Raw genomic sequence first — 20,204 nt, 5'->3', positions numbered from 1 at the left:
TATTTTCAATGTCTCATAGTAGTATTCAGTAAGAAAATACTATTTCCCAGACTAGTGGGCAAGATCTAGGAAGACGTCTAAATGACCATAGACTAGTAGTTTTCAACGTGTGGACTGTATATCAGAAGCATTATGATTCAAAACAGTAGCAAAAAAAAAAATTATGAAGTAACAATGAAGTAATGTTATGGTTGGGGTCACCACGGCACACGTAGCTGTATTAAAGGGTTGCAGCATTAGGAAGGTTGAGAAGCACTGCTCTAGGCCTTCACTCCCATAGTTCCCAAGAGATGTTATAGCTATGGCCATTTAGCTCCTCTAAGCCAGGAAAGAAGGTAAGAAATGTTTTCTTTCTCGGAACTGTGTTGGAGAAGCTTGCTGCCTGGGAGAAACATCAACTAAACAGTTTGGGGGTTAGAGCTGTTACTGTGGAGTGGGGTTACCCATGGTCTGTGGACTAGGGCAGCTCTCTGAACTTTTGATAAAATTGGGCAACGAGATAAAGAGCTTGTACTGGAATATAAGTCAACACCCAGCTTCTTTTGTGGACAGTGTCTTTATCTTTAAAACAGAAAAGAAGAGAGATCCACCCACCTGAATAGTAATTGATTTACATCCTGGCCAAAAGTGCTTTGTTGTCCTGCTGATTGGTGATAATCTGGGGGGTGGACAGCTTTTTAGAACTTGTAGGTCAATCAAAAAATTTGTCAAGAGTTATCTATAAGGTGAATATGAGTGAATATATGACTGACTGAAATAAAGTGTGATATTGTTTTTAAATTGTCATCTTAAATACTTAAAAACAAGTTAAGTCAAAGATTTGATCAAATTCTAGGTGGCATGGACATGCATAGCATGACCAAGACATTTGACATGTTCACAAGTTGGCAGCTCTGGTGGGCATTGCAGGTTGTCCTTCTGGGAATGTAAAACTTGTTTAAATTCTTCTAAATCCTTATAAGTTCTTCTTTTAGAGGATTCTTCTTTCCCTTACTTTTTACCATGAACTCAATGAAAAGAATATTTCTTTTTTTTTTTTTTAGATTTATTTATTTATTATATGTAAGTACACTGTAAGTACACTGTAGCCGTCCAGAAGAGGGCGCCAGATCTCGTTACGGATGGTTGTGAGCCACCATGTGGTTGCTGGGATTTGAACTCTGGACCTTCGGAAGAGCAGTCGGGTGCTCTTACCCACTGAGCCATCTCACCAGCCCCGAAAAGAATATTTCTATATAAATCTCACATAACTTTTATTCTGCAGTCCTAAAATTTAGGACCATGTCATCATCAAAGAAGCTTTAAAATCACTCCCAATTGTCTCTCCTGCACCCGGAAGCTGCTGTGCGTAAGTTATACTGCACCCTGAGCGTGTATCTGTTTACTGAAAAAACAGAAGAGAGATCCTTTGTCAGTAGCAGAATGTGAAGACCAAGAGTGTCTTTTATGGGTCATGGTGCACCAAAGTGGAGAGACAACAGATTTTCTGGGGCTGGTCTGTGACCTCACTCCTAGTCAATAGTGGAAGCACTGTCTGTCCTTTGTTACTGTAGCAGTAAGTCTGACATCTCCTGCTTTAGATCTTTCTTTAGCCTCTCCCTGAGCCCTACAGCCCTTCCCTTGTGTTGTTGTATAAATTAGTGAGGGAAACTTTCTTAAATGGGAGTTGGAGCCCTGAGCTTCAATCAATACCTAACAATACAGCCATTTGTTTTGTTGAACTACCTAATCTCAGTTTTGTTCTAAAGTAACTATTTACCTTAAAGGCTTTTATTCATACCTAACCCACATGAATACTTCTGCCATTCATATTGAGGCAGCACTCTCAGTTGAGGTTGTGGGAATGGAGTTTGGAATCACTTGGGTGGTTGCTTAGTCATGGCTCCACTAAATTAATAATTAGAAAATAACCTGCAGATCTGGGAATTCATAGCTGAACATGTATATCCACTGTGTTTTCAGAATGCTTATAGTCATCTGAGGCTGAATTGTTCCCATACCGTCCCATAACTGTTCTCCAAAACAAACCCTGACACAAACCTTTGATTTGCCTACCTTGATATGTATCTATACATCCAGCTTCTTTTCTATTTCATAGGCTCCTTCTGTTGTCCAGTCACACATGCGTCTCTCCATGCAATATGCCTTCTTGCCTTATGGTCACTCTGGCTACCATAATTGTTCATTAGACTTTTGTGCTAGAGACTCTTTTGGCTTCTTGACTATGTTTTTGCTGGTAGCCTTTGCTGTCTCTGTATTTCTGGTACTGGGTCATGTTTAAGGGCAATGGAAATCCACTGGCATCTTCAGTATCGTCTATTGATCCGTGGCTGCTTTATCTCATTTACTGTTAAGTAGATGAGCCTTGCCTCCCTGTCTTTCTCTTGAGTGTCTCATAGATCGTTAAACCCAACATGTTTTCAAATGTTGTGCTCTCCCACAAGCTTGCTTGACGTTCAGTGGGCCTATGAAAGGAACCTGCCTACCCAGTTTTTCCAGGCAGGACGTCCTCAGGGGAGGACAAGATCTCTGTCCTTACTCATTAGCCACACCAGGTATCCAGGCCACAGGTTTTCTATAATCTGTCCCCTGCTATTCCTGCTTGCTTTCTTTCTCTTTCGCTATCTTTCTGATTATAATTATTTCTTGAACACTTTACTGTTCTTGTCTTAAAATAGGGATAAGAGTGAAACTCTTAAATTACTCTAAGCATTAAGTAGTAACATACTTTACACAAACAGGCTGTCCTTGCTGTTAGGATGGTTGGTTTGACCTGATGCAGCATTCCTTGCTACCATATTTAGAATCACTCAGTGGGAGTAAGGTAGTGTTTAAGTGGTCTCACCTGATGGGAACAGTCCTGTCTGCTAGGTTCTCTGAACCTCTTCTGTAGCCACATCTCGTACTGCCATAGCTTTTCCTGTGCTGTACATGGCCCGGGCTGGTGTGGTAGGGATCAGTGTTTTCTTGCCCTTCCCCTCTATCTTCATCTTTCAGGCTCACTTGGTCCCTCAGGTAACATTCTTGCTTTAACCTTTGAGAAATACTATCCATCCCATTTACTGTATTATATAGGCTTTGTAAATCCCATCTGTTCTTCCATTCTTTTAGATGTAACATGGAACCTAGTATAGTAGTAGAAAATTACTAAAGATTGAGGTTTTACTATGTTTCATATAAGGCATTTCCCCCCCCCCCCACTACCCTTAACCCTTTTCCCCAGAGTGGGGGATTGAGCCCCAGGCTCTGCCTGTGATAGGCAGTGAGCTATTAACTATAACTCAAGCTTTTTATATCATTATGTTGTCCAGGCTAGCTTTGAGCACATTTTGTTGCTTAGACAGGCTTTGAACTTGTGATGCCCCTCCTTCAGCCTCATTAGTTCCCGAGATTGCAGGCCTGTGCCACAAGCCCAGCATCTTGTGTTTATTTCTATTTGATCTTCTTCCTTGCTAAACCATAAACACCTCATGAGACCAGACCATTCTCCATTTACTAGACTGGGTGCCACAGCTGCTAGCTCAGGCGATAGCCAAAATCTGAAATCATATTGTTGCATTTCCTAAGTTCGAGGTGCTTTGAGAATTCATTCTGTTCTTACTCTAAAATTCTCTTTCAATTTCCATCTTTCCTTTTGTAGTATGTTTTGTGTTTATATTCTCTTTCCACAGCCATTCAAATGTAATCAGTGGCAAGAAGAGGGTTAGATCTCTAAAGACATTGAAATATCTTAACATACTAGTAATTTGTCATCACTTTCCTAGAAATTGTCCCTGCTACCTAAATTTTGTCTTTTAATTGTCTTTGCTACCTAACAAAGTTTAAGCTCTGGAGTCTGGCGTTAAAGCCCTGCCGTAGGACTGCTTCTGTATCTCTTCCCACTCACTGCCTTTTACTGCATGTATCCTGTGTTCTAACATAATGGTTTCAGCCCTGCCTGTACATTAGAATTACACAAGGAACTTTAAAGTGGAACACTGATACCTGCGTCCTAGTCTTGGAATTTTTGAGTTAATATATCTTGGGTGAGTTCTGGTTTATGAAAGTACTGACCAGCTCTTTCATGGGGATATTGTCTGAGATCTTTTAGGATTTCATAGTCAAGGAAGTTTCAGTAGTATTGCTTTTTGTGTACTTCATTCCAAAGATATTAAACTAACAGTATTAAATGTGAGGCTTTGTGATGTCTTGTAGAGAAGAGAGCTGTTTAATTTTGTTGAGATAAAGAGTGAGGCCATCTGGTCAGAGAACACTTTCATGTATACTTGTTAATGACTTCTACAAGGTGGGATATGGAACCTGCTTTGTGAGATGATAGTTTCAGACACATTTCAACTCTAAAATCACTTTTTTGTCCTTTTCTGACTATCCTATCCAAACCAGACTCATCCTTACCCTAGGATTCTATCTAAATTCTCTTCTTTGTGGATACATTTTTTTTTTAATACTTGAAATTCCCTTTCCTATGTCCATGAACTTTTCTTTGTCATTTTACCCCTGTGTGTTTAACTTAGAACAGCAGGGAATTTCTTGTTCTTTTCACTCTCTTCAGCACCTAAGAGTCCTGACAATAGTAAGTAGAAAGTTAATACTTGGAGAATGAATGAATACCAGGTAGTCATTTATTCATGGCTTAGGCTTTTACTAAGGTGCATGTATTTAAATGTCATGAGTTATATGCAATTTAAAAGTAATTTGAAGTACAGTCAGCGTCTGTGTCCATGGGTGCATTTATGTAGTCAAATGTCGACTCAGTGGATTTGGACGAAACATGCCTGTTCTGAACACATGTTTTTTTTTTTTTTTTNTNTTNTTTNCTAAACAGTAAAGTGGATTAAAGGTATTTATGTCGCATCTACATTTTGTTTGGTGTTATAGCACCTAGAAATGCCTTAAAAACAGACAGAAAGGATATATGGGTTATTTTCAAAACCCTTGCCATTTTATGAATAATAACTTATCTTCAGATATGATATTTGTGGAGGATCAAAGCACAAAACTCTTGTGGACACTGAGGGAGATGACTGCATTCTTAAAGTAACTCAGATTACAGGAGCACAAATAGATAACAATAGTTTCCTTTACTTTTCCCAATTTCCCTCATGGAGCATTAAAAGGAAACGAATAAACAAACAAACAAAAAAACAAGTAAAAGTTTCTAGATGGCAGACTACAGGGAACATTTGTGGGTTTTATGGTTTTTGGGGCAAAGTGGAGCCTGGTCTGTTAAATTGGACTTTCTTTTTGCTACTTAATTTTTGGGCAAGTCTGTTCCAGATGGCTTCCCTCAAGGAAAAAGGGATTGATATCTCAGTGTGAGCTGTTGAAAGAAGCTTGGATGAGGAGTCAGTGAGTGATGGCTCCCTTTTTGTAGAATATACCACTCCAGCAAGACTCAAATGTTAGGCAAGGTATTTGTTTTCTCTTGGCAAAAATTTGTGATTATTAAAATATTGAGTAAGAGTGTATTTAAACAAGTTTGTCAAGTAGATTGAGGAGATTGTTTGGGTATCAGAAACTAGAATCCCAAGTTGGTTTTCCTGATGCCCAGGGCTGATGGAACAATAAACACCGAAGCTGTTCTTGACCTTCTTAACAAGGCCCCTGTTCTCTGGAGGCATTGTTGTTAGTGCAGCTGTGCCCATGGCTCCTTGGACCTCTCGCTCTCATGGTGTATTTTGAACAGGGTTTTAATAGGTACAAGGTGGGTGTGAATATACTGTAGCATGTGTACTTCATGGGAACTACACCTGCTTCCCATGAACTACACATGCATGTTGAATTAGTAACGATACTTTTACTGCCTCTGAGCTCTGTGAGGCTGCAGCATGACTAAGGCCTTTCTAAGATTGGTTCTAACCAAACTGATTTATTCCAGGTAGGTACTATTCCAGAATTTATTTTGAACTTTCCGTACAAAGTGCTTTCCTAGTATAGCATTCTAGCGAGTGCTGAATGCCAAAGTCTCAGGTGATCAGTAGTCTGTTCTAAGCAACACTAGAAGGAGACCAAGCTGCATCTGCATTCTGTTTCTAAATAATCTTTTAAATTACACATCCTGCCAAGAATTCAGAAAAGAAACTTTAATCATGGACTCACCAGTCAGAGGTTATCCAGAATGAATTTGCATTTTTCCTTATTATCCAGGAAGAAGATATATGTTGCTTTTTATGGCTTCCTAAATGTCAGGAAAGATAATGTGCTAGGAAGCTAAACAAACCAATTTTGAATGTGAGTAGATCTTCAAGATGGATAGTCATTCATGTTTGTTACATTGATATAGCATAGCTCTTCCATAACAATCCTAGGACAAGTCTGTTCTTGCTGATCCTGCTACCTAAAACCACCTTCACCAGGGTCCTAGGATTCATTTCTCACCTCAGTCCATAAAATACCCTCTTACTCCAATGACTGCACTGTCCTTGTAGTACCTTCTGTACCAGCTGGCCAGGGCTGTGAGTCACCTGCCCAGGCTGTCTAATTCAGCACTATAGGTTAAGAATAAATCACAGCTTTGATTTTGGATACACTGGGTCTTCATCACCATGAGAAAACATTTAAAGGACTGAAAAGATGTTTTGCAGTGATGGTTTTAAATAGTTGAAATTTCAACTATATTCAACAGCAGAGGGAGGATGAAGACATTAGAAAAGGCTGTGCTACTCCTGGAAGGAAGAGAGGAAAAGAAACACTCAGGAATACAGGCACAGAGGGAGATCTAGTGAAAAAAAAGGGTGATGGCAAGAAGAAAACAGATAAAAAAGTGCTAACCTAACAAAGTATTGTCTTTTGCATTGAAACGTGATTTCACCTGCAAATGTCTTGGGCTGCATTCATAGCTGTCTTAGGACATGTGTGGCTTGTGGCCCGTGGCATCCAAGATTGACATGCCTGGATGTGACCAAGAAGAAATGACCAAGTCATCTGGCATGGTTTCTGTCTGCTTTCATGGGTTTTACAGTATAGGGATTGTTAATGAGATCTTGTTAAGGACCATAAGTTGGTTTTATTATTTATTCCTACGTTCAAAAGTCTTCACTTTTGGTTATTTCTCACATCATTTTGGTCATATCAGTCCTGTTGGAGAAAACCGAGGTAAATTGTTTCCATTTGTTATCACAAGGAATATTTGTCTCTGTGCCTAGGTATGTAAATGTATAATTGTAAATTAGCATTCAAAGGCCCCAGTATATTTATGGAAAGAAAAGAAAGTAGCAGACAGTACTTGCTGTGACCCTGGCAGAGAAGTATTAAGGAGAGAAGCATTTCAGAGCTTGCTGAGCACAGCCAATCAGGTTCTTGCCTAGCTCTCCACCCTATACTATGAAAGCTCAGGTTAAGTCAGCAGAGAAGTAAATTTCCTCGCTGCCTTCTGCTGATAGCTGACTTTTCTCTCTCATCCTACTTTCTCTATTTCCTGCCCTTCCTCTTTGAGCTGCTGAGCATAACTGATAACATTTGTTACATTGTTTTTTTCAGACTTGAGAACTGCAGTGATTTGACCTTGTATGAGTGAGTGAATGTCAGGCACATGGATCATTAATCTTTCCTGTATAATACAGCATTCTCTGGATCCCTCTTAAAGCTAGAATAGTATTAAATATATTATCAAAAGTCAACTAGTATGGTAATAGGTGACTACGTAAGGTTTTCTTTAAAGAACTACTTTTAGAAGGTGTAGAGGTGAGAGGGAGCAGAACAGTTTATTCTTTGTAGAAAGATCTCCTAAGACACAGGCGTAGACTGAAATGGCTTTGTGAGATGGAGGGACTCTGCGCCTCCCTTGAGGATATTGTCCTGCTGCATATTGCTGCCTGAGCACCACCAATAGTACAATGTATCTTGTTAGTGCAAAGAAATGGGGTACTTGAAAGTGTTCAATTAACCAAGTTGTGCAGTGGCACTTGATAGCACGCATATCATGCATTAAAATGGCATACAAGTGAGTTCAAAACATGAGCCAGGATAACATTGTTGTAGTGATACCATTAGTAGAGACTTTGTTTTAGTGTAAGTCACTGAGGGATGTATGGAGAAGTAAAAAAAGAAAAAAAAATTGTGTGATATTGTTCAATATAAAATACATCGAATATCAACAGACAGTTCCTCTTAATAAAGAAAGTAGAATAGTCGTAGCCTGTTCTACACAGTAAATACCAGGACAGCCAGGGCTAAGTAGGGAGACCCTATCTCAGAAAACCAAAATAAATAAATAAATTTACAAGATTAAAAACAGCTTTATTACTTTGCAAAAAGTCTTTTCTATGATATAGGATAGTAAATAAGTTTTTCAACTTGTCTTGTGTCTGAGTTGAAATAGAGTGGTTTGAGATTTCCCCCTGCATTCTCACCCTTCATTATGGACTGGTGAAACCTGTTCTGCTCCTCATCACCTCTCTAGGGTTAGCATGATGGTATTCAGTATCAGGTGCAGAGTCAAGGCATTTTCATTAAGTGGCTTTATTTTTGTTGTTACTTTTTTCTAAGATAATTTGCCAAAACCAAATGGCTTTTTTTTTTTGAGTGGGGATGATTGTCATATTTATTGATTCTTTTTGTTTGTTGTTTGTTTTTTTGAGGAATATGATACAAAGGTAGAAAATAATAGTATAGTGGTGAATTGAGGGTAGGAAAATATGTTCAACTTTTTTTTTTTAAATTTGAAGGATATTTTCTGTGTAGGGGGGGACTGATATGTGTATGCACATATGTGTGCATGTGCCAGTGTACAGAATAGGGTGTCTGATCTCTTTAAACTGGAGATAACAGGTCTTTGTCACCTGCCAGATATGGATGCTAGGAATGAAACTTTGGTCCCCTGTAAAAGCAGCAAGTAGCCCGTCAACTACTTTTCTTAAATGTATATCTTTATGACTAGGAAAGATGTAATAGAAGTGTCAAATGTTAATGTATTTGTCAAAGTACGAGGGTTTTTTTTTTGTTGTTTTGTTTTGTTATTTTTGGACATGAACAATTGTCCTTTTATTAGGACTATTAATACTGATTTGGAGTATCGTGGGTGTTAAAGGCAGTAGTTTAGCAGTGCCCATAAACCATCAAAGGCAATAATAACACCATGTAATTCTAACAACGAACAGTATTTCAGCATCTTTGCCTGTTTCAATAGGCTATCTGTGAATGCATTGCTCAGGGATGCGTGACCCACATCACCTATAAATTTGATTGGAAGCCAAAGAACTGGCATAGGCTGATGGATAGCAGATTAGAGTCCTGATTAACCATGTGATTCGAAGACTGGAAATATATTGTCTAAGCCAGATTCATCAGATGCAATCAGAATTTCAAGTGGTCAAATGCAATTCAAATGTGTATTGTGGCTTTTCCTCCTCAGTTGTCTTTTTCCTTCTTTCCCCAAAGCTGAAAAATACTTCTTTGATGAATCTGCTTCTTACCCTAAAGCTGTCTGTCTGTTATTCATCAGAAAGCAGGTCGCAGTTCAGTGAGCAGAAGAAAAGATTTTAATAGAAGCTGTGCCAAGGGCTGTAATGCATCATTTTAGGGCCCTAATTACATTACAATGACAAATATCAATGGTGACAACAGCAATAACCTACATCCTTTAATGGCTGTGCTGGAAAAGGAGTTTGGGCCCCACGCCATTAGATTAGACTCAGTTTCAAAACATAGGCCATTAGAAGTGTGTGTCCACAGTATTACTGGTTGATCGCTGAAGCCCAGTAGAAAGGCCTGAAAATAAATGATGCCTCCCCAAAGCTTGGTCCTGTGGGACAAAAGAGGTGAAATTAGATGACCATGGAAGCAGCAGTGTTTCCGAGGCAACTTTAGCTTTCAAAGTGAGGAATGGCCTGCTTAATTGTATGAAATCACAGAGACATACCCCACCCCCTTGCTGCCAATTAGCCTGTCCAAGAAAATCTATTGGCATGACAGCATAAAGAAATTAAGAAGTCTTTTAAACAAAAGGAGACCTTTAAAGAAAAAGTTTGAAGATTTTACTCTTTTTCTGTTGGTATGTAGGTTAATATACATAATTTTTAGTACTAAGACTTGTTCTTTTTATTTTGTTGGGTTTTGTTTGTTTGTTTTTTGTTTTTGCCTTAAGTACGTACTCAGACTTTAAATAGCTTATTAAAGCACCACCAAATACCTCTTATTTTTATTTTTATTTTACCAGATGACTGAGTTTCTTTAGTAGTTTTTACTGCCTACATTATGTAGGCAAATTAAAGAACTCAGTTTTCCTACATGCCCACATTTTTTTTTTCAACCCTCCTAGCAAGGGACTATTTTATTTATGTAAACAACATAATGAGGAAAATATGCTTGGCAGATGGTTCTAAGCACAAGAATCATCAGTTTGGTCTGCCCCAAAGTCTCATTATCTTTTATTTCTATCCCCACCTCTCTATAACAAAAAGCCTAACAACCAATGCCTTTGAGGCACTGAGCATTCAGCCTTCTGAATTCTATTCTGCTTTCTTAACTTACCTTAGAATTTAACTCCCATCACCACTGTGGAATGTTCATCCAGGTGGAGAGGGCCTTGGTAGTTCCCATTGCAGCCTTTCATGGTGGTTTAAGCATTCTTAAAGGATGGCTAAATGATCCATGGGGCCAGGGCAGTAAATTAAATCAGGTCAACACAGTGGAGTCTCAGTCATTGCTGCTTACTGGTACTGGGCTTTGTCTGTCTCATTAGGAGATCTGGCTGGAATGGGAAGCCAAGCCGACACTGGGAACTTCATTGTAAATTGTGTGTGTGTGTGTGTGTATGTGTGTGTGTGTGCGCGTGCTGATGAAGTTTTTAAGGTGCTGGCATTTAAGAAATTGCATGCTTACAAAGTTTAAAGGGCTGCGGAACAAAGCAGGAAGACTAGATTGCACAAGCACTGTTGCTGTTGTATAATGACTTAGCGAGAAAAAGCACGTTTGTGTGCTTTCATAAAACGAACTGATTCTGCGTGATATTTATTTTAATATAATTTAAAGTCTCAGGAATATTAATTGCATTGCATTTTCAGTCTTAAAATTTCTTAACCTCCCCTTTTCACTACCCCATCATTAGAATATGAACAATTTTGTATGTATATATGTGCATATATTAAAAACTGTTTATCACAAGATATACAATATGCCATCTGAAGATGCATATTAAGATGAACACCAGTAAAGCTCTGGTTAAAGAAAACATGTAACAACACATTTTCCTTTTATTGTTTTAAAAACCTTCAGTTCCAAGGTAGGAGAATCGTGTGCATTGTCCCTGTATTTCCAAAGAATGACTTCTATGGTCTCACTTCGTTTAAAACCTCTACAGGTTGCTCTATGCTGAATGTAGACCTTAGCATGCTCTAAATTGTACACTGAAAAATCCTGGCTGACAGATTTACAAACCTTTACTGTTTGAAAGTATCCTATTATTCAGCAATTATTAATTATATCAGTTTACTTGATTGCTGCCCCCTTTTGTTGATTTCAGAAAATTGGGAACTAAGTATAAAACCACTGTAGTGTCTACAAGTAAAGGCTGCCCGGTGCAGCTGCACATGCCTAAGACTTAAGCATTCTAAAGGATGCGACATTGAGCTGGTTAAGTTCAAGGTTTGCTTGAACTTAAGAGAGGGTAAGGGAGTGAGTATTTCTATACAACAATCGTTTGGTTATGGAAACAGTTAGGATATGTAGAGAATAAAAATGTGTGTTATCCCATTAAATAAAGACTTGGGGTTTTATGAGAACAACAGTAGATTGGGCAAGGGTCCCTCCTGCTGAAGGCTTTTGAAAACTGGTTTCTAGTCATGGAGATTAAATTCATTTTTTATTACTCTGGTGCTTGAAGATTAAATTTTAAGATGAATGCTGTTTAATAAATCCTGCTGTTAATGTGACTCTGTTGTCACTGCCTCCCTTAATGGGCTTGCTGAGAAGGTAGTTTTCCTCTTCCTTAGATGTTGCCAGCCAGAGTACAAAGTGCCTTTTAATATCATCTGGTTAATATTTTGGGAATCTATAACCATCTGACTATTTTCTTATATTGTGATTCTCTCTTTTTCGCAGGCAGAGATTGTTAAACGACTAAATGCTATCTGTGCACAGGTCATTCCTTTCCTGTCCCAAGAGGTAAGATTGTTGATCTGATGACTAGGAGTTGTGGCATTTTATTGATTTTTTTTTTTTTTTTTTTTTTTTTTTTTTTGCAGACAAGGGATTGTAGACCCGATTCTGGTCTCGTCATTTTCTTGATGTCCATATTTCACATTTCTAAAGTATAATGTTCTCATTTCAACTTCTGAACCTTATTAATGTTTACTGTGATGTAATTGAAATGTCTTTATTAATGGGATATTTTATATTAAGTAAAATTTAATTATTTAACTATTTTACTGTCATTTTTCAAACCAGTGTTGCTCAGCATTATACCTGTTTATTATAATGCTATCTAATCATAGTTAAAGTAAAACTACCAGCAAGACGAGATCTTGATCTGTATATCTGTCACTGAGCATTGAGACTCAGCAAGAGATGTACCATATAGGAGGGCTTCACCTAGTGGATAAACTAATGGGACTTTTTGCTGCTGCTTTGAAAAAGTTATTTTTCATTACCTGATTAATTCTTTATGTTGACTATGGATTTGGAAAAGACACCCAAGGTAAATCCAGCATACACATTTCTGTGTCACTTTAGGCTTTTTGATAGGGGCCTTTTTATGTGGCCAGTGCCTGGCATGTGGCTCACTAGTTTTGCTTTGATCATTACTAGGGGTAGTAAAAACTTCAAAAATGCATGCAGGTTAGAAGGAAGGTATGTCTTGCTAGTGTTTGGTGGTTTCCTTTGTCTCCCCTCTCCCTTTACTTTGTGTATTTGCTTGGTTTGGGTAGGTAGAATACTATTAATAATACTGAAAAAGGATGGTTTGGCTTTTAGATTATTGAATCTTTTATTTGCTCTCAATCCTTTATCAGCTGTAAGAAGGAAGAACTATTTCTAACATCTTGTGGCAACAATACTTACTTGGTACTTTCGTTTTAGGCAGAGAAGGCACCTTCCTCCCACTCTTTTTAGTTTCTATGTTCTGTCATTGCTTTTCAGAACAGCTGTTCACAAACTTGTCTAACAATTGCATGGGCTGGGTTAGGCACAAACCAGTTTTCTGAATTAGTATATGCATTACAAACATGTGATTTCTGTCTGACTTATGTTGTCCAAACCAGGATTCGTTTTGAGTAGCTATTATGTTGAAGAAGGAGACACTCTTATTCACAAACTTTGCTACTGTCTTAATTCACAAGCTGGGGATTTTGTTTCCCTTTAGCTGGAACCACTGAACCTCATTATCCTCATTTATCTATTTTTACTTTGTATTTGCCCGTTACTAGATTAGGTGTGTTTTGACTAAGAGTGTCAATGGGACACATTTGCATTTCTGTCTTTCTTCCTTATTTTACAATATATTTTTCTTTATTAATATCTGTGTGTGCCTCCGTGTGTGTGTGTCTGTGTGTCTGTGCGCGCTTGCTTGCTATATATGTGTCTGGTGCTGACAGAAGCCAGAAGAAGTGCTGGAAAACAGGACCAAGTTCCTCTGCCCCTAACTGACGCAGGTGTTTGTAACATTCAGCTCTCTCTCTAATCTGTATTTTCATTTCTTTCTCTTGGCCTCTCCTACACTAGTGAGTGGTTCTTATTTGAAGTTCTACTTGTGGCGATAGAGAGTGAGATGTTCTCAAAGCTGTAACCAGACTGGGATGTGACACCCAAAGGTAGCAGAAAAAAGCTACAATTATTACTAGGGGTGCTGTTAGTCTTTGGGCCTAAGCAGGCGCAGACTGCTGTATGCAATTACTAGGAAAGGTTTGCCCCCATAGCATTTCCAAAGTCTGGATTATCATCAGAAGTGGAAGGTGGTCTTGAGGGTACTGATAAGGTATTTTCCCACTTGAGTCATTATTTTTTGTGTGAGCAGGGCCAGTAGGAACAGAATGTGAAATGGTAGCAGGGCTAAGTAAGACTGGACTGGAATTAATTGCTGAGGATTTTGTACCCTGTAGAAGAAAGCCATGGGGGAAGTATTAGCAACTCCTTTTCTTCTGCTCTAGGCTGAGAGGGTAGATGTTTAACTCTTTGCTTTCCTAAGGTTTTGACAAGTTCTTCATTTTGGTTTTTGGTATACATTATGAGCCTATATCACAGTTTCCTAAGCCCTAATGCTGTGTATATCTTCTTTTACTCTTTCTCATTTTCTGAACTGGAGTCTCATTTTCTGAGCTGGAGTATGTCTCTTAAAATTTAAGCCACAGATATGTGTATTATTGTTTCAGGATTGCATTTATGTTTGAGGTTGAAAACAGTCTACCTTGTTTCTTTGGGGTATTCTGTAAGCAGACACCTCACTTTTTCCCTGAGGACAGATGGACCTTAATCTGGAGGGCGGGGAGGAGGCAGGTTATTAGAGAAAGAAGGATTCTATTTCCTGTCTCTTAAGAAGCAGGAAAACTACTCATGCATGGAGAAGGGCATCACTTAGTGCCAGGACTGAAGGCTCTTAATCTGACCTTTTAACACCAGCTCTCTGTGGGATAGTGTCACTGCCAGAAAGGCAGCTGTGGCATTACTGTTTATTTTTAAATGTTTTTTATTTAAAAATTAAATGATTCTATCTGGAGAAGGAGAGGAGGGGGAGGTAAAGAGGAAGTGTGTGTGTGTGTGAGTTCTCTGGAGACTAGAACATAAGCTACAGGACAGTGGTTGGAGGTGTTTTGAGCATCTGAAAGTGGATTCTGGAATCTGACAGGAACAATAGGTAAATTTATATTCGTGTAGATTCTGCCTTTAATTTAGCTTTGTGTATTGATTGGTTATGCTTGTGTATAGTTTATTATTTTTCCCCAAACTTACAAAAAGTTAGTAGTGAATTATAATTATTAAATAAATTTGGTTGGTTTTAACTGTAAAATATCTTTTTCTTTATAAGTCAAGTTTTAACTTAAATATACTTTAGGTTGATCTACAGTTTTAAAATTACAGAAAAATATTTTTTGTAATATAATTCACTACAACATTAAAAACTAGAGCCAACACGTACAGCTACGACTAAAGTTCTAGGCATTAGACAAAGATAGTGCCTTCTTTTGCTGTCAAAAGTAAACAACAGAGTAACTATTACTTAGATTTTTAGAATTTCACAGGATCCCCAATACTACAATTTAGAAACCATGAACCCTCATCTGTCTGAACCTTTCCTCGTCATGCGTCCCCCCCCCCCTTTTGGGGGGGGGGCTGTTTTTTAACCTGATTTTCTATGATTTTTGTCCTCATAAGATATAGCTCCCGGTAATACCTTCATTCTCTCTCATATTATATCTCATTTTCAGGCAACAAATTTCCAATATACCACCTTCAAGCTGGCAGTTTCTAAAGAAGAAACACAGCGGCTAGTTTTTGGACCGGAATCAGGTCCTGGGGTCCTGGCTTCCTAGCTACAAATCACATGGCTTTGTCTAAGCCAACACAAGTGTGACTGTTAGCAAGTACTTTGTCTCTCTCAGCCTCAGTTTCCTTATCTGTGTGAAGGGCCTTTTACCTGGGCAGTTAGTATACACACTTCCCATGTATTCATAGTGGCTCTGGCTACAGTGGTTTCAGAAGACTGTAAGTTCTCTTGGGGGAAGATCCGGAACCGCTTCTAAGTCTTTTTGAATCATTGAATTTTGGAAGCATGTGAATTGGTTATTATTTTTTATAATGTCCTTCCTATAAGGTAAAACTAAGCCTAAAGAGTCTGAGTTAGCTGGACATCTGTTTTTTTTTTTTTTTTTTTTTTTTTGAGCAGTTTCAGGATTATACCTATAGACCCTTAGTCCTTCTGGTCCTCAGTCACATTGAATGATGCCATTAAATGTTGTCTTGATATGGGTTGTCCCACCTCAAAACCACCTCCCCTTTTCAGGAGTTTGAGTCATATATATCTATATATCTCTCTCTATATATATAGATAGATATAGATATATATCTATATATATAAAACGAGTGCGGTGTAGCTGTCTTTAGAAACACCAGAAGAAGGCATCGGATCCCATTACAAGCCACCATGTGGTTGCTGGGAATTGAACTCCAGGACCTCTGGAAGAGCAGTCAATGTTCTTAGCCACTGAGCTATCTCTCCAGCCCCAGCTTGCATCTTTTAAGGCCACTATGATGTGAATTGAAATCTGTGTAATAATGTTGCATCTTGGAAAGAGAGGCAACATTTTTGCTAATGTGTAATCAAATCAAAGCTCTTCATTGATTTGTTATCTCTGTATGCCTTCAGTGTTCCTGTATAAGGAGGAGAACAACTCTGTCTTAAAATGTATATTGTATGTATGGAAATAGCATCTGTTATAGTAAGTGCCCAGTTCCTCCTCTCCTAGTGTTCTTTCAAGAAATGGAATCTGAATCCTAAGACCTTTGGCAAGGAAGAAAAAGCTGGGAAGAGTTGAAGGTGATATTTCAGAAGAGCTGGCAGTGCAATTTCTAAGCTTTACTAGTCTAGCAGTAGGCAGTCAGTTCTGTCATTATTTTGACTTATTAAATTTAAAGTATTAAATATTGAGCACCTAATTGTGTAACCAATTTGGGAACAGTTGTGGGTTTGGTCCTTTTTGTTTTCCTATAAGGGTTATATTGAGTCCATCAGCATATTCTTGATGGTAATCAATCAAGTGTTCTAAGACCTTTGAGAATTTCAGAATCCTAATAGGCTGTAGGTTTATAATATTATAGTTGAAATTCTCTTCTCAGTGAACAGTATTTTGCAGACACTTGCATTGGTAACAGGGAACAGAGGTTGCTGTAAGAGATAGATTATGTGAGAAGTGGCAATGTGATAAGAACCTGAGCTCATCCCGACTTAGGACCAGAATTTTATATTCTTTGTAGTAGTGAGCAGAATCCTTGGGTTTGTAAGGCTGCAGTTCCCAGGTTTCTGAACTAAGCTCCAGGGCTACCTGCATAATAGGGCTTATTACTAAAAATTGGTGATAATGTAAAAAAGACCTAGGTGGATATTTGGCCATCTTAACAGAGCGCAACTTACCTAGCTGATTTATTTCTTAAAAAAGCTTATTCTTTTCAGGTAATAGTTGTTCTATAAGAAAATTTTGGCAACTTCAGGATGCTATAAATTTTGGTCTCCATGTTCATTATGTCTTGTCCTATCTATAGAAATGGGAAAGGAGGGGGGGTATTTTTTTTTCCTTTAAAAGGCAGAATGTGGATGCTCATTTCTACAGTGTTTTTGTAATGTCCCAGATCTAGTTACTGTCCCTATGTAGCTATAAGGAGACTTTGAAGTGGAGTCTTACACAGCCACCTAAAACTTATAGTAAGGTAAATGAAGAGGGATATAGGGCTAGCTTTTAGATACAGGGCTATGCATAACATGAAAAAAATGGCTGCTTTTGCTATTACATGGTATTATTGCTATTATGTGGTATATGTTTATATAATAAATACTCTATCTGACCATATACTCTATCTGACAATATACTTAGCAAAACCCATTTTAATTGATAGCCTAATATATAAAATAATGTATAGTTTTTGCTATAAAAATTATACATCCAAATTTTGCTGTACTGTAGCGTATCAAGGAGTTTATAGTCACACAGTATAGAAAAGATTGGAGTACATATGAACAGATATGGACCATGTAGACTATCTGAACAACTTGTAGAGTCTATATGTGCCTGTTTTAAATATTTACAATCCAAGGATTCTTTTTTTTTTGTTGTTGTTTGTTTATGTTTTTCTTTCTTTCTTTTTCCCAAGACAGTTTCTCTGTGTACCCCTGGCTGTCCTGGAACTCACTCTGTAGACCAGGCTGGCCTCGAAATCAGAAATCCTCCTGCCTCTGCCTCCCAAGTCCTGGGATTAAAGATGTGCGCTACCACTGCCCAGCCAATCCTAGGATTCTTTTTGTTTTTGTTTTTGTTTTTGAGTTTGCACTATTTATTCTGTACACATTGATCATCCATGCAATCATTGTTGGACAGTAGCTGTCTTCTAACTGAGAAAGTAATTTATAGCTGTAGGATACAATCGTATAAATATTGTCAGTATATCCATTTTCAAGAATCATGAATTGGAGACATTGACATCATAAAGTAAGACAAACTCCACATATGTCTTTCTTACAATGTGATTGCCTCTTTTTCACTCTAGCTAGACTACTTTTCCCACTCTTGTCTCGCCTTTGTATGACTTGGTTGGAAGAATAGTTTTCAGAGACGAGAACATGGGAATACAGTTTTCTCTGTGTGCTATCTTTAACAAGATATTCTTTTTTATTTTAGTTATAACAGTATAATTGACATAGATGAATAACCTGTATTACATTAATATATTTTTTTTAATTTTAGACAATTTTTTGGTTTTTCGAGACAGGGTTTCTCTGTGTAGCCCTGGCTGTCCTGGCACTCACTTTGTAGACCAGGCTGGCCTCGAAATCAGAAATCCGCCTGCCTCTGCCTCCCCAGTGCTGGGATTAAAGGCGTGCGCCACCACGCCCGGCTTATTAGGTATTTTCTTCATTTACACTTCATATGCTATCCCAAAAGTCCCCTATACCTTCCCCCCGCCCTGCTCCCTAACCCACCTACTCCTTCCTGGCCCTGGCATTCCCCTGTACTGGGGCATATTATCTTTGCAAGACCAAGGGCCTCTCCTTCCAATGATGGCCAACTAGGCCATCCTCTGCTACTGCTTGTGGACGTTGTACATCGTGGTGCGCACTAGGCTCCGCACCACGATGTACAACGTCCACAAGCAGCCTCCATTGGGGCCCTGTGTTCCATCCAATAGATGACTGTGAGCATCCACTTCTGTATTTACCAGGCACTGGCATAGCCTCACAAGAGACAGCTATATCAGGGTCCTGTCAGCAAAATCTTGCTGGCATATGCAATAGTGTCTGCGTTTGGTGGCTGATTATGGGATGGATCCTCAGGTGAGGCAGTCTCTGGATGGTCCTTCCTTCTTCTGTCTCAGCTCCAAACTTTGTCTCTGTAACTCTTTCCATGGGTGATTGTTTCCAATTCTAAGAAGGGACAAAGTGTCCACACTTTGGTCTTCGTTCTTCTTCAGTTCCATGTGTTTTACAAATTGTCTCTTATATCTCGGGTATACTAAGTTTCTGGGCTAATATCCACTTATAAGTGAGTACATATCATTTGAGTTCTTTTGTGATTATGTTACCTCACTCAGGATGATGCCCTCCAGGTCCAACCATTTGCCTAGGAATTTCATAAATTCATTCTTTTTAATAGCTGAGTAGTACTCCATTGTGTAAATGTACCATAATTTCTGTATCCATTCCTCTTTTGAGGGATATCTGGGTTCTTTCCAGCTTCTGGCTATTATAAATAAGGCTGCTATGAACATAGTGGAGCATGTGACCTTCTTACCGGTTGGGACATCTTCTGGATATATGCCCAGGAGAGGTATTGCGGGATCTTCCGGTAGTACTATGTCCAATTTTCTGAGGAACCACCAGACTGATTTCCAGAGTGGTTGTACAAGCTTGCAATCCCACCAACAATGAAGGAGTGTTCCTCTTTCTCCACATCCTCGCCAGCATCTGCTGTCACCTGAATTTTTGATCATAACCATTCTGATTGGTGTGAGGTGGAATCTCAGGGTTGTTTTGATTTGCATTTCCCTGATGATTAAAAAAAAAGTTCAATCCTAGGATTCTTTAAAGTATTTCTCAGTTAAAGACTAGACTATGGCAAATTATACTTGGTTTGCTGTATTTGTAGCAAATTTGCTGGCTGGAAAATGCCTTTCTTTCCTTTACTATCTCACATACATCTTGACAGTGAGATTTTCTTCCCCCAAATCATGAAAGAATCATACTGTAGGTCATTGGTTTTAAGATGTCTTTTTTTTTTTTTGAAAGATCTGCTTAAGCTGGGTGGTGCAGACACACACCTTTAATCCTAGCACTCAGGAGGCAGAGTCAGGTGGGTGGATCTCTTTGAGTTTGAAACCAACCTAGTCTATAGAGTGAGTTCTAGGATACCCAGGGTTACACAGAAAAGCCTGTCTTGAAAAAACAAAATAAAAAAAATTAATCTGCTTAAATTTATTGTTTTACAGAATAAGGTTGATCCATTTTAGTGGCTTGTATTGTGAACGATTTTTAATATAATAGTTTTATTCTTTGGGAGTTTTCATCATAC

General features: G+C 38.5%; 1 protein-coding gene across 5 annotated transcripts in view; it reads left to right on the top strand.

The window, feature by feature from the left end:
• Tle4 (TLE family member 4, transcriptional corepressor) overlaps positions 1-20,204 on the top strand; it is a 142,502-nt gene that overhangs the window by 21,489 nt on the left and 100,809 nt on the right. For 4 of the 5 annotated variants that reach the window (XM_021152455.2, XM_021152454.2, XM_021152457.2 and 1 more), the window contains exon 5: positions 12,040-12,102. In XM_021152455.2, coding sequence (XP_021008114.1) covers positions 12,040-12,102 — 63 coding nt within the window. Of the gene's footprint in view, positions 1-245; positions 336-12,039; positions 12,103-20,204 lie in introns of those variants that run through there. The other variant, XM_021152458.2, reaches the window with a different exon arrangement.

This window comes from Mus caroli, chromosome 19 (genome assembly GCF_900094665.2).
Source record: "Mus caroli chromosome 19, CAROLI_EIJ_v1.1, whole genome shotgun sequence".
Classification (NCBI taxonomy): Eukaryota; Metazoa; Chordata; class Mammalia; order Rodentia; family Muridae; genus Mus; species Mus caroli.
The sequence above is the reverse complement of the archived record's forward strand: the minus strand, read 5'-3'. Positions and strand labels throughout refer to the sequence as shown.